At 28.1% G+C, this 15,520-nt stretch overlaps 2 protein-coding genes across 4 annotated transcripts in view; both read left to right on the plus strand.

The window, feature by feature from the left end:
* LOC116851891 (glutamyl aminopeptidase-like) overlaps nt 1-3,610 on the plus strand; it is a 13,095-nt gene extending 9,485 nt beyond the window's left edge. The window contains exons 6-12 of the mRNA XM_032831776.1: nt 317-404; nt 1,052-1,398; nt 1,609-1,883; nt 2,107-2,291; nt 2,427-2,765; nt 2,852-2,930; nt 3,072-3,610. Of these exons, the coding sequence (XP_032687667.1) occupies nt 317-404; nt 1,052-1,398; nt 1,609-1,883; nt 2,107-2,291; nt 2,427-2,765; nt 2,852-2,930; nt 3,072-3,209 (1,451 nt within the window). The 3' untranslated portion in view covers nt 3,210-3,610. The remainder of the gene's footprint in view (nt 1-316; nt 405-1,051; nt 1,399-1,608; nt 1,884-2,106; nt 2,292-2,426; nt 2,766-2,851; nt 2,931-3,071) is intronic.
* A 1,815-nt stretch (nt 3,611-5,425) lies between these two features.
* Nucleotides 5,426-14,144, plus strand: LOC116851910 (thyrotropin-releasing hormone-degrading ectoenzyme-like). Of its 3 annotated transcripts, none has more exons than XM_032831835.1 (13): nt 5,426-5,522; nt 6,458-6,634; nt 7,163-7,680; nt 7,955-8,419; nt 9,188-9,359; nt 9,776-9,935; nt 10,130-10,211; nt 10,542-10,873; nt 11,780-12,054; nt 12,277-12,467; nt 12,594-12,902; nt 12,988-13,063; nt 13,963-14,144. In XM_032831835.1, the coding sequence occupies exons 3-13, from the start codon at nt 7,178-7,180 to the stop codon at nt 14,083-14,085; spliced, it is 2,688 nt and encodes an 895-aa protein (XP_032687726.1). In that variant the 5' UTR covers nt 5,426-5,522; nt 6,458-6,634; nt 7,163-7,177; the 3' UTR covers nt 14,086-14,144. The 3 variants fall into 3 exon arrangements, with proteins under 3 accessions (XP_032687726.1, XP_032687725.1, XP_032687727.1); XM_032831834.1 differs by having other exon boundaries at nt 5,437-5,522; nt 6,572-6,634; XM_032831836.1 differs by lacking the exon at nt 6,458-6,634 and having other exon boundaries at nt 5,477-5,522.
* Nucleotides 14,145-15,520: the final 1,376 nt, after the last annotated feature.

The following is a 15,520-nucleotide window of genomic DNA, read 5'->3' on the forward strand; positions in this document are numbered from 1 at the left end:
TGCAGAATAAATATAGGATGATGTAGTATAAAAAAAATATTGTTGCGCTAATGTGAAGAATTTTTACATCAGAACTTATTTTAATGATATTTGCTAGATATGTTAAACAGATAGTGCTAAATAGATAAGGCTGCGTAGCAAGCAGTTTGTGTTGGAAAGAAGCTTTTTCTCCAACTTAAATTCTGCCGTATTTTTTATTATATAGAAACGGTAGCCGTTTCAATAATAGCACATATATGCTACACCCAAGTAATACTATACCTAAATATAGTACTCTACGATTAAGTTAATTTATTCCGCTTATAAATTATTGCAGGAGCTGCTATAATGCGCATGTTGTTTTATTCTCTTGAAGCACCGGAATATGTCTACAAGGAAAGTATTCGGAAATGTGCGGAGGAATGGTGAGTAATGCATAATATAATACGATAATAGTGCATCCTGATTAATATTTTAATATTTCACGAAAACACGCGAGTCTAAATATGTCTTAAATACACGTTGCTTAAGACATTTTGAAACAATGTCTCTGAGGTGTCTTAAATTGCTACACAATATCCTAATAATTTTGTAAGACTTCTTCGGAATTTTAAGATTTCTTTCATATGTCATAAATGTATCATTTGGTAATTTTACCCTAAATTGTAATACGACATTAACTCTATTAATGACGTATAATTGACGCTGGAGTTGTCTGTCATCCGGTATTAAAACGTTATCATGTCTGCTGGGACTATAATTTACAAAATCGACATGAAATAAGGCAGTAATTTTTTCAAGATTTAAATTAGAATGAGGTTGTCGGAAAAGTTCGTGCCATTTTTCCGACATATACCTTTGGTGACAGAAACAGTCATAAGGTAAGTTGAATTGGTATGACTTTTGATGGCAGCAGATTATCGATTAAAATGGAGATTATGTCATGGATTGAAGAAACGTTTCAATATCTTAATTTACTGTTTCATTTTTAACTTCAAAACGGCACGAACTTTTCTGACAACCTAATACAAAATTCGCATATTGTCACTAAAATCTATTTTTATTTGCTTAGTGAGGTTACCTCAGACTCTATTAGTGATTTTTGGGCTATTGTGCAAAGTTCCTTAACAAATAATGACAAATTGCTCTACAACATAACTGAAATAATGGATACATGGATGACAAAAAGGCATTTTCCTGAGTTGAAAGTCGATTGTGATTATAATGGGTTTGCAACACTTTCAGCATATAATTTCAACGAAACGAATTGGAAAATACCTATAACTTGTCTCAAGATATCAAATTTTACTTTCATGAATGTTACATCGAAAATTTTATTTTATTGTATCAAGCCTTATGATATATATATCAGTAAATTGGATATTAATGATTTCATAATAGTTAATATGAAATATACTGGTGAGTATTTATCGCTGATTATCTATGTCCTTACGTTTACTTTAAGTTAAATAACATTTTATATTTGATGATATCCGTGAAGATTCGAATCTTTTTTTATTATGCTCTCGAAAGAGACATGAGAACTAACGAACGAGTCCTCAATAAATACGACTAAAGAATATGATATAATAGCTTAATACGACAAGCTAATTTTCTTTTTAATTGCAGGATATTATCGCGTCAATTACGATTACCGAAACTGGGACAAAATCTGTACTTACTTAAATTTTCATAATTATACCCAAATTAATGTTTTGAATCGCGCTCAATTAATTGATGATGCGTATTATTTTGTGACAAATAATAAACTCCAAGTCTCTGTGTTCGTACGTCTGATTAGATACTTAAGAAGGGAAAGGCATTATGTAGCCTGGTACCCTATGTTTAATATTTTAATGTACATGTCGAAGTACTTTGAATTACCAGCAAGTGAACAATTCAAGGCAAGTTGTAAAATATTCTTTCGTATATATATATGAATCAGTATATTACATGCATTTTCATTTGAAAATGTCTCTCGAGTGGTTTGGGTATATAATATATTATCCAAATATAATACATAATAAGTACAAAATAATTACACTGTATGCATTCAAGAAATTTATATATGTTGCGTCATTACGAACGACAAGCAATTAAAAATTTATATTTTTTTTATATATGCAGTCATATGTGTTAGAAATTTTGGATAGTCTTCTTGAGAAGATTGGATTCATTGAAAACATTGAGGAAGACAATATGATCAAATCTTTAAGGTTATTAGGATTAAAGTGGGCTTGTAAATTCGGCCATAAGTCATGCAGGGAAACGGCCACTTTTGTACTGACTTATCTCAACAAATTTTCCTCTATGTGCGTGTACCTCACTTTATTAGTAACGATAACTTCAATTTTTTTTGCATCTTGCATGCTATATCATAGTATTAGTTTGGAGAAAACTTTTGAATAAAGAATTTTTGAGTGAGGTGTTTCTGATGTATGTCATAGAATTCGACCGTGGTGGAAGGAATGGTTATATTGTGGTGGTTTGATGGAAGCAAATCTACAGGTTTGGCGTCAGTTTTTAGATAAAAATTCTGGCAACTATACTCAAGAGCATTTAACGTATTTGGCATGTACTGAAAATGAACATGCACTCCTTGCTTATTTGGAATTTTTATGGAAATTAAAATATGAGGAATTAAGGATATCAAACCATGACGGTAGAGATCTAGAGATGTCATATGAGATTATTATGGCAGCATATCGTTCTTTTGTAAAGAAACATGCAAGGAAGAATGCTGTGCTGATGCATATCTTAGAGAATTATGATAACTTAACGTCAACGTAATATTTCTTTCATATATATATATATGCAGTTTATAATCAAATTATATTTTAGTATTAATAAATTTTATTTGTTTTATTCACAGTATTTTGGGTAGTATGTCTCCAATCACAGTATTGGGTGTCACCGTTATGGAATTATATTCCAAGGATAATTTTAAAGAGGTAAAATTTCATAGTTAGATCTTACTTCTTTCCGATATTTTATTAATATATTCTGTGATTAATTCTGGTTACTCTTTTCCATCAATTACGATTTTACATTATCCGTACATTATCTGTACATGTCGAAATTGTTTTCTGCAGATAATAGAATTTGTAACATCAAGTCAAAAATTCACAAAGGAGGAGAAACGTAAAATTGCATTTCTTGTTAATCAACGGAAGACACAATTAGAGAAAATATCCTACCATTTCCGCTATTTTGGAAGAACAGAGTATTAAATTTGTTAGATGATTAGATATTAGAGGCAATAAATAGATTAAAGACGTATTGAAGAATATGAATAACATTAATGTAGTAATCATCAATATTATATATTTGCATCTAGTATAATATCTGCAATTATAAATAATATTAGATCTAACTTAGTAATAGAAGTTATATTTAATATAATGATAAAGATATTTGCTTTGATGTTATTATAATGACGCAATATTGTACCATAAATAGTAAATATTCTACCATAATAGTAGTAAATCACTGCTTGATGATACACTTTGATAGTGTATATTATAAACCTACGTCTGTTTTCTATTTGTAAATGTGTATCGTATTATTTTATCTATTAAATAAATATGTGTTGTATTATTTTATCTATTAAATAAATATTTTTATTACGGTATTTATTGAAAAACTGTTTTTGTCTTCCTACATATTTTTTTATGGAATAGTAAAATAATATAATAAACGGATTATACTATATATATAATAATTAAATGTAATTAAATATATATACTATATATATAATTAAATGTAATTAAATATATATACTATATATATAATAATTAAGTGTATCACAACTTTGACACAACTTTGACAGCTTAGTGGAATCTTCACAATAATTTGTAAGAATGCAGTTGGCTGAGTATAACATAAATATGATAAATTTTGATCTTGCAATAATTGATTTTATTCGCATTAATTTGTTACGCACACGTAATTACTTTCTCCATTTTCTCCCCAGTAACAGTTGACTTGTGTGATATATTATTAAGATAGTTATCTTGTAATTTTCAGTATAAAATTCAGTATATATATATATATATATATATATATATATATATATATATATATATATAATTGAAATATTTGCTTTGATATTATTGTAGTGACCCAATATAATGAATTGGGCCATAAATAGTAATAATTGCTTGATAATATACTTTGATATTGTATATTATGAACCTTCTTTTTTTCTACTTGTAAATGGGCATTGTATTATTTTATGAAAAGCCAAGTAGATATTTTTATTATTATTTATTGAAATTGTTTTCTTGTTCCTATATAACTCTTTATGAAAGAGTATAGTTTATTTTAATAAGAAACAAATCACAAATAATGATTAAACGGAGCCTATGCAATAATTTGTAGAAATACAGCTGGTTGAATAAAATTTTAACATGAATATGATGAACTCTGATCTTGCGGATTATAAAAGGAAACAAATGTTGAAATTTTCAAAGCTCTAGATGCAGTAATAGTTGTGTAAAAACTGTAAGCATTATTATGATAAATTATTTCACTTGCATTAATTCGTTGCACACATATATCACCCTTTCGACTTTTTTTTCTCCTATGACAGTTAACTCATATGATATATTGTATAATAATTATCCTGCAATTTCCAGTGAAAAATAGTTATAAATAAAATGTAACGTACTTCAATTTAACAAGTAGTATTTACGTACGAGAGCACGGAACCTAAAGACGAAATATATTATTAACAGGATAGTGGAAGGCATTAACACATAGGAGAAGATTGCTTTTATTATGTTTATATCAACAATCACAACAATTAGATGTCTGAAAAGTTGTAACTTCGAAATTGTGAATTGTGGCGCATCTAATAAATTCCAGTCTACACTAACTTAGATAAAAGTTCCACTAATGCATCGCACAAAGAACACATAAATAGCACAAATGTCAAAAATACGTTTTAGATATACCTAAAAGACCTAATAATATTGGACATTTTGAATAGTTTTCTAAAGAATATATTGTACACAGAAAATATGCAAAAAGACGAATTAACTAAATCATTAAGATTGTTAGCAAATCGTTTTGAAATTGAGTTCGTTCTTCGTTACCATATGATTTGGATACATTTTTCTCGATACAGTATTGGATTCCAAAGCTCTAAATGAGTCCAGTGAGTATATATCTTGATAAGTTGTCAAAAGTTAAGTACATCAGACTCTTAGCTACTTCCTAAACTGCATTTCAAGAAATTTTCAAATCATTATTAAACCAAATTTACACATATATACTGAAAATAAAACCACTATATTCACATATTTTGTTAGATTTTTTGTTTTCCTTTAATATATAAAACAGAGAAAAGTAACAAAGAAAAGTATAAATTTTATCGTTTAGCGTAAGTAAATAAGTATATATAGCATTATAGTAAAATACGACATAGTGTCTTCTCGATGTTGAAGTCAAGACCCGATCACCCGATTCTCTACGTTTATAAACACACTAAGTGTCGTCGTTGTCATCAGTCGTTCATGATCCGTGGAGAATGTAAAGTATAGGTAAAGTATATCTATGAATACGTGTAAATAAAAGTTATCAATGTTCATCAAACGTTAGGAAAATGATGAACGAGTATTATATTTAATATCCGTTTAACGATCCAAATATTTAAAAGTGCGCATTTCCATTCTGTATATCCTTAATTTTGCGATTCATGATATATATTAAATCTAGCATACATAAACAGAAATTAAAACCATCAGCGTGAAGAGTTACAAGATAGAAATTATGTTAAACGGTATATATATTCCACACTGTTAAATAAATCGAAGGAAAATAAATTAATATTCATGGTTCACGAAAATACTGTAATATAGTAACTATAATATGTCTAAAAAGATTTTTGAACTTGATTGAAATGTTTAAGGAATGTAGAAAAATATTCTTGTATTAATAGTCGTCACTTGAAATTTATCTGAAAGGTATAATATTCTGAATGTAGAGCTACTGTTGAGTTTTTTAAATGTCATCGATGTGACATTACATTTACAATTCAGCTGAAAAACTGACATTTAATTATCATCAGATATCTAACATCTATCTTCAAATTAATTTCTGGATATCTCATGTATGTTAAGTTTCAAGTAATTTTATTAATTCAACTTTAAGGTGTATATTAATAATAGTCATTTGAAATTTGTCTGGTGAAATGATTATCTGTCTGAACTTCGAATTCATATGTGAATATTTCACTTGAGACGAGTTTCAAATAATAACTTTTCCGTACGGACCCGAGTCAGTTGAGTATTATTGTTAGTACAGACAGACAAATACACAAACAAAGATTCAACGCAACATACACACACACACACACACACACACACACACACACACACACATCAAAGGATATATTTAAAATATTGACAATTGCAATAATTATAACTGATACTGTAACTGATATTTTCTATATTGAGAGAAAACTCCCATATTTAAGCAACGGATAGATCGTCCGAACAGTATATTGGTTGCATTTGATCGAGAAAATTAAGAAGAAGCGATTCCTTGACTCATCTAATTATCGCCGATCGGTAATTATCTTTAATTACAGATGATATTCGATCAAATCGAAAGATATCCTATGAAAATTATCTGAAAGAACTCAGCGAGTGAGGTATGTATGTACCAATAAAGTTTCGTGGTGATATAAAAATAAAAATGAAATGGAGATGTTCGTCTCTTCATCTTTCATCGTCATATATATATATATATATATATATATATATATATATATATATATATCGATTTATTAAAACACAAGTATTTTAACCATATATTTCAACGTTCTGCGTACATATACTGTACAACTTTTAAGATAACTTCATTTAAGTTTTTAGCACACATAGTTGTCATTATCGTTCCTATTATTCTTTCATCATTTTATGTTTATCAAGAAAATTGAAGCTTAAGAATGTATATTTAAAATAGATAATGCGTAGGTTTTCAATACTAATAATAAACATGCACCGTGCTTTTAATAAATAAAATTATCATTGCAGTCAGTCTATTTGTTTTAATCATTCAATTAAACTACTATAAATAAAGAAATATTTCTACAGCATTCTTGTACTGCATCCTTGTCTGCAACTAAATTCTCATATAATAACTTTAATTCTGATACAGAAACTATTTTATTGTGCAGAGACTTCATGTAAACATGGGTATGATATGCTATTTCTTGTCAAGTAGCGCTTTCATATTAACTATTGTGACGGCACCATTAGTTATAAACTTAAAGAGAGATGTTGGGGATTGCGAGTTCGCTTCACGCAGAGGTCGATTAGATGTTAATGTAACGGAACCAAAGGCTTACGAAATCAATTTTGTTCTAAGACCTGGTTTCGATGGATTTTTTGGTTCGTGCAATATATGGATACAAGTTCATCAGAGTACGAAGACAATAAGTGTTTATGCTTATAAAATGGAGATATATATACAATTCATACAACTGAGAACGGCAAATATAAAGACAAGCAAGATCTCTCCCGTAAAATATCAGTATTGCAACGCATCACAGATACTATACTTGCATTTCGAAAATTACATCACTCCTGCGCATTATAATCTATACTTTTCTTTATACGTGCCAATGGAACGTAACGCATTTAAAGGCCTTGTCCAGTTTCGTCAAGAAAAACATTCTTCGAGAAAATCTGAAAAGTGAGTAACTATTAAAATGTTATATGTTATTGTGTGTGGTTGGTAAAGTCAACTTTTCGTTTCTGGCAGGATTACTGCTATAATATCATATAAATTTTTAAGATGATAATAGTTATCGACTAACATATATAATAAAACATTGGATCATTACAAAATTTCACTAATCAGCAGCTTCTACCAATATACAATATACATAAACTATTGACACAAAGTTATAAACCACAAATAGTTGGAAATTTATATTTTTTAAATGCATGTATTTGAAATACAATAGGTGGTTTATGACGAATTTGTTTGAATCAAACTCAGTGAGAAGAATATTTCCATGTTGGGACGAACCGGGAATGAAAGCACCCTTCAATATTTCAATCATCCATCCTAAGGAATATATTATTTTATCGAACACGCCAATAGTGTCAGAAATGTCTGATGCGTTAGTGAAACATACATATTTTGACGTCAGTCCGTTGATAGCCCCTTCTGAAGTGGCGTTTGTCATGTTCAAAACATCTCGTGAATTTATAACGCACAACTTCCTTAATGAGCGACGAAAGGAAATCTTCTGGATTCGTCGGAAAAGAAGAGGACTACTTACATTATTCTTGTCTCTGATTAATATAGTGAAGACAACCTTGTTTAGTACGAATATAAACTTAACTATACTTCCAAAAACGGACTACGTGGTGTATTCCGAGCTCCCAGTGAAGTCTGCAAGTTCTGTTGGACTGTCTATTTACAGGTATACAATGCACGTATTTAAAATATTAGGATATCGACCAAATGTTAGAAATGTTGAAAAAGTTAACTAAAAAATAAATATATATAAAATTAATATAAATAGTTAATTAAAAAATATATATGTAATTTTATATTAATTATTTAAACAACTTTATGAACAGGTTTTAATTAATAATTGTAAGTTATCTAATAATTTATTAATTAATTATTTATATTTGTTTCCGATTGTCTGACCGGTTGTCTAACAATTAATGACATCTGTTGTGTGTAAATACAACTCATCAAATTAATCAGAAAATCTTGTGCAATTTTGCAAATAAGCACATAAAATTGAGAGTTTAGCTAAAATTTTGAGTTTGGCTAAAGTTTAGCTAAAGCTAAATAATACTTAAAAGTTAACAAAATTTACAATATTAATTAAAGAAGATTGACGAATAATGACAGGGAATACGGCAAATAAGTTATGCAAATAAGATAGCGATGTCAGTCATTACGCGCTTGTAAATTAAGTGAATAAATAAAATAGTCCTCTAACATTTTGCAAATAACTAAATAAATTTTTAATTATTAATTAAAGAAGATTAGTTCATAATTATGCACGATAATGCATCAATCGACAATAGATTGCAGAAATTGTTTAAAGAATCAGCTTTGTCTCATATTCCCATAATAGCATTTTCTTCCCTATTGAACATGTTCGAATTTTATTTGATCTATACACTGAGATTACATAATCGCCGCGGACAATGACACGATTTGAATTTTACAGAGAACAGAACGTTATTTATAATGAAACCCTTCATTTTCCTGGTCGCCAACTTGAAATACTGAAATTTGTTGCACGGCAAGAAACATTTCAATACTTTAGTGAATTGGGCATCTCATCGCCGTGGTTACGAGAGTCATTGGCGATGTATTTTAGTCATTATTTTTCAATTGAGGTAATTTGAAAACTAGGGCATTATATTAAAGTGTATAGTAAACAAGTTTGTGAAATTACAGTTGATTGATAGAATAGGAATATATGAATTACGATTAATTTTCATTAACAGAAAAAATGAAAATATTACTTGTGTGGATCTTAATCCTAGGTTACCACACTGTGGGGTAAAGTTTTGAAGGTCTGCCATTTTGGGAATTATCAACTTTTTTATAAGCAAATGAAGACTGTCGTTTCAATGGAAAAATAATTTTTATGGAATCAATTGACTTTTGTGGAAATTATAACGAAATATATGACGTGAGGTAGTCATTATCCAAATGTGGCAGCCTCGTGATTTTTTGAAAGTGTGGTATCCTAGAATTAAGGCAATTATTGATACGATATTCACTTAATCTTCATTACGATTGTTTTCAGCCTTACCACTCTTCACATTTAAAGGATCTTTTTACAGTGCAGATCCTACAGCCTATTCTCTATTATGACACTGCTCTGCGAATGAAGTCTGTTATACACGAAAGTAATAAAACTGATGCAATTGACGAATTTCTTTATTCTCGTCTGAATGCCTATAAAGGTGAGTAAATAAATTTAAATTGTCATATGTTTACAAGTTTGTTTGAATTACTAAAAATTTTTCCACATGCAAAAAATGAAAAAATATACTGAGTTGATATATATATGTATGTGGTACAATGTATTTTAGCGTCACTATATATTTTAATGATTAGTTAGATTGAATATTAATCTATATCATTCATATTATCACAGGGTCTATTATACTACGCATGCTGGAACATGTGGTCACCCCAAACGTTTTTCATGAAAAAATCTGGCAGTACATAAATAGATTGTGAGTAACACAAATATGAATATAATCATTCGTTCTGTTTCTCTTTTTACGTCTTACAAGTTGATGTTATAATTATCCATGTAATATACAGGAAATTAACAAGATAATATTTAGGAACTTACGTCATATTTAACTATTATATTATTGTTTGCTAAATTATAATATATGGATTGATCATTTTTCACTACGTGTCGAAAATTTATGGAACTTTTGAAGGGATTCTTTAATTATTTCAATTCATGGAAGATACACATCCAGTTGATGTATTTTTCTGTTTCATTTATAACAGAGTTTATATATTGTTAATAAAGTAAAATTTTTACATTGAAGAATGTCTCGGCCTGTCGAGAAAAACTTCTGGGACGTTGTGGAAGCTTTTGAAAAAGAGAGAGATATCCGCAATTTATCATACGCAATAAATGGCTGGTTACGACAAAAACATTTTCCTGAATTATATGTTACTCTTGATAATATAACAGTGGATATTGAAGCAATTTGTTACAACAATACCAAATGGGATATACCTTTTAATATTCTATCAATTTCAAATCAGGGTAACGTAATAATGTCAGATAATATTACTTGGATTGAATGTCCTGGATTTATAGCTGTATTAGATTTTGAGGACATTAACTTCGCCATAGTCAACTTGCAACAATTTGGTAAGTATTGATTGAAATAATCGTTACGACAGGTTGTTTGCACAACAATAGCATTTATAACATATTTATGATACTTGTGCTACTTCTTACTAGTTATTTATTCACTCTTGTATTGATTTTATATATAGCGACAGGACTACTATGAACTAAAAATGCTTCTACTGTTTTTTACTTTACCTATGTATATTCAAAGCAAAAAATTACGTAATTTTTAATCTAGAAAATAGCAAGTTGGACATGACGTAGTGTGTATATATGATTTTATTATGTGTTTAGAGATAGTTGCATAACGGTTTAGACATTTCTTTTAATAAAATTAGAAGCGTTCCATGTGTGTTCATTGCAAATCAACGTATGTTATTTTGACTGAATTTCTTATTACACGTTTCTTACCGTTTTAAATCATGTTATTTAACGTTTAAAACGTAATCATTATTTACATATTATTAATTTATTAAATAATGCGATTTAATACCGAAAGTAACGTATAAGAAGATTTTTATTAAAGTATACGCGTACATGTTTAAAAATAGCATATTTGGAATTGCAGTGTTCACATAAATGTAAGCCACCACTCACAGTTATGCCAAGTAATCAATTTTGAATGGATCTGAAGTGACAATATCCTTAGTAAATATTGGCTGCTTGTTTTATTCTTATATGAAACATAACAATATATTAACATTATTAATAATAATATAATAAATGCATTACATTCTTCCCGCTTTCTGCTATAGCAGAATGTTACTTGTAGCTTATACGAGTTGATTATAATGTACCCTGTTCTTGTATATTTATATATATATATATATATATATATATATATATATATATATAAAAAGAATCATTTTATTATCTAATGTATTAGAAGAAATTGTTTGATATGGTCAACATATTTTATGGCAGGATTTTATCGTGTCAATTACGATATTAGAATATGGACAAGAATTACAAGTTATTTGCAATATGAAGATTATACAAGCATACCTGTACAAAATAGAGCTCAACTTATTGATGACGCGTATCACTATGTGATTAGTGGTAAATTATCGGTGTCTATATTTCTTAATCTCATTACATATCTGAAACGAGAAACGCATTACGTACCTTGGTATACTATGTTCAATATTTTGTCGTACATGTCCACTTATATGAGGCTCCCAAGTAGTAAAAGTATCAAGGTAGGTGCATTTAAATTTCTTTATAAAAACTAGAAAGCATATATATTCGATTTACATTATTATAAATTGGGTGAATTGTGTTCGGAATATTGATATTCGAGGCAGCATTATCAATAAAAGCAGAAAAACTAAAGCAAATAGATGTGCATTTGCACACATACATAATGACTTCGCGAATGAAAGCGTAATATTCTATGATTATTATTATTTGACGAATTACAGGTGGTTATATTAGATAGTTTGGATAGTCTTCTTACAAATATAGGATATGAAGAACGTATTGAAGACGATGAGATGACAAACTCATTAAGATTATTAGCATCAAGATGGGCTTGTGAACTGGGTCATATGAAATGCCACCAAGTTGCTGCTTCAAAATTAATTGAGGAATTAGGATCTTCTCCGAAACAGATGTGAGTTTCCTTACAGTCATCGCTTTTTTACGTTTCTTATACTAAACTAAATCAATTAATTAACTGTAGGTTAAGATCAAATATTATGTTTTAGTTACATTTGTTTAATTTTTAATTTTGTTTAAGGAATTTACCTTGGTGGAAGGACTGGGTATACTGTATGGGTATGAAGGAAATAAAAAGTACTACTTGGCATTCGTTATTTTCTAAATTCCTTAGAATACAAGATACAGATGCATTCAAATACTTGGCTTGTACTGATAATGATACGCTCCTTATTTATTACATGGATAAGCTTACGAAAGATGAACGTATAATGAATTTAATTGGAGTGGAGGAGCTTCCAATACATTATCGCTCTATTTTAAAGAGACATTTGAGAAAAAATTCCATATTCGAAAATGTTTTAAAAAATTTCAATAATACATTAAATGGGTAATCTTTCTCTTTTCGATTATCATTAATAGTAGTTTTATAATTGTATCGATTTATTGTATAAGTTGGACATTTAAATTTACAGAGTTTATGAAATGCGCAATTTTAATATTCTATGTGGCGATATTATTTTTAATCTGCATCCAGCACAAATTGAACAGGTAAATTTTATAATTGCTTCTTATTTATTTTATTTTATACGTTATCTTACTAATTTCACTCGGCTCTGAATATATATCAAATCTAATAGCTTAAGGCATAACTCATGTAGTACGGATCAACTATACAAGAAAATTATATATTATTATGCACAAATTACGTAATAGATATAAAGAAATTAATGAAATATGATGAGCGAATGAGTTTATAGGAAGCGGTACAGTTCTCTTTAGACATATCTAAAGAAAAATATTTTTAGCTTCTAAAAGACATGTTCTGCTTTTTGAAAATTTTCAGCAACTAGAAGCGTTAATTTATAGTAAGCGCTTTTTTGTCGCGCCTCATGATACATGCCGCTTGTTATTCATTGTGTTACTTCGTTTCGCGTTATTATCTGACTTAAACTGATATGATTGATTCGCTGCTATTATAAGATATAAAACATCCATATATATATGTGCGTGTGTGTGTGTGGCGTGCGCGCGCGCGTATATAAGGAGATTATAAAATGTAAAATATTTTCTTTACAACTTAGGAACCATTTCTCATTAGACAAGCGTAGACCTCGTCCTACTGCTTCCTGTACTCTCATATTGGCTCATATTATTTAATTATAATTTATAAAGTTTGCAGTATAGATTAATAAATAAAAAATTAATAATTGTTAACTTTTTGTTTCTTAATATTTATTGTAAACTTTACAAAATAATGAATGACATACCTGGTCAGTTTGATCTCTACTATCTGCATATAAGCATTATTCCTTGAATTATTAGATATTTTGTATAAGTAACTTATTACTTGATAAACATGTACGGTCGTTTATGGCTTCCCTAACCTCTTTAATATTTCATTGAATCATTACTAATTTAGTGATGTATATTCAAATTATTTGCTTTAGATGGTTAAGTTTTCAAGTCATATCTTTGACGAGATTTCAACAGAGCGAAGTACAATTAAAAAATTTGCAAATGTGCGTTTTCACCAAATAATAGATTTAAAGGATAAATTCACTTCTTTTTAAAACAAAAAAAATTCAAGCAGTTTCTGTCTCCAAAATTGTTTGATGCGAGATAAATGAATCTACATCATATCGTTCAATTTAGACAAATAATCGTATCCAAATATATGTTTAAATAAATTAATGATTTTTTGCTCTATTTCTAAAGATTAGGATATGTTTCTACGTATTTATACATACATACATTCATATATATGTATATATATAAATATATGTATGCACATGTACATGAATATTGATGCGTAGAACATGCATGCTCATGTACATGTATAGAATACATCAGTAATTATTGAATATACATATACAAATATTCAATTTTTACATAATTGTGGCAATTTGCAATAAGAAATATACATATATTTATAAATGTTTTTTTTCGGTATATAATAGCTACGTACAATTATACATGTATAACGTATAGGTATTATAATTAAATATTATTTTATAAATTATATTATATTATTATATTGTATTATATTATATTGTTTTATAAATTATTATATTATATTTTTTAATAAATTATTATATCGTATTTAAAAATATTTTGTAACAGTTGCACTTACCCATATATCTAACACAATTTAATTGCTAATTTTATTTGACCTGCTAAATAGACAATACATTCTTAACGTACATTAAGTATTATGCGTAGTAAAATATTATATATTTGCCATAAACGGAATAAAAGCCATCTCCTTATCGTGGGTTAACAGGCAATATATTTATAATATTAATATAATTAAGAATATAATGTTACATATATGTTTATTATATAATCACTATAATAAATATTAATATATTATGTTTAGCTACATTAGCAGCATACAAGGCGGCCTTGCAAATTATTATAATAATTTTTTATTACTTATCTAGTATATAACATCAGTTAATATTTATTTATCATATTTATTTACATTATAACTTCCGTCATATTTTTTTAATAGTGATGTCCGCTATATATTATATAATTAATATCACTGTGTAAATATGTATATCACAAAAGGAGAAAAATAGACCTCCTCTCATATGATATTATATTACTGTTAATTTAAAATTAATTAATTTATACCGTTTTGACCGTAATAAATCCTTCCACGAAGAATTTAAATTATTAAATATAATGAAAAATTATGAAAGAGATTCTTCTGATCTTTTTTATATATATAATTGTGAAGAAATATGTGTTTTAAAATTGATTTACAATTTTCGTATGTCTTATTAAGTATACTTTGTTTTTCTCTAATATGTGAAATTTGTATAAACTTGTAGCTATTAGTCCCGAAGCTTCTCGCTTTGATTAAAATTTTATATTATGTGACCTCTTACTTAAATGTTAAGTGATACTAGGCGTTTATATAAGTATGCCAGATGCCAACATTATCATCAGTATTCTGTGACTCGTCGATGTCGAGAAGGTAAAGTATAGTTGAAATGTATT

Source organism: Odontomachus brunneus, unplaced genomic scaffold, assembly GCF_010583005.1.
Source record: "Odontomachus brunneus isolate Ranch 3 - 2012 unplaced genomic scaffold, Obru_v1 Obru_scaffold_196, whole genome shotgun sequence".
In the NCBI taxonomy this organism is placed as follows: Eukaryota; Metazoa; Arthropoda; class Insecta; order Hymenoptera; family Formicidae; genus Odontomachus; species Odontomachus brunneus.

What these genes read in the sequence shown, in the direction of transcription:
- LOC116851910 (XM_032831835.1), top strand. Translation starts at nt 7,178, where the DNA reads ATGGGTATGATATGCTATTTCTTGTCAAGTAGCGCTTTCATATTAACT. An exon ending in AGTCAACTTGCAACAATTTG is followed by an intron (nt 10,874 to 11,779) that starts GTAAGTATTGAT and finishes ATTTTATGGCAG; the next exon opens with GATTTTATCGTGTCAATTAC. An exon ending in TTCAATAATACATTAAATGG is followed by an intron (nt 12,903 to 12,987) that starts GTAATCTTTCTC and finishes TTAAATTTACAG; the next exon opens with AGTTTATGAAATGCGCAATT.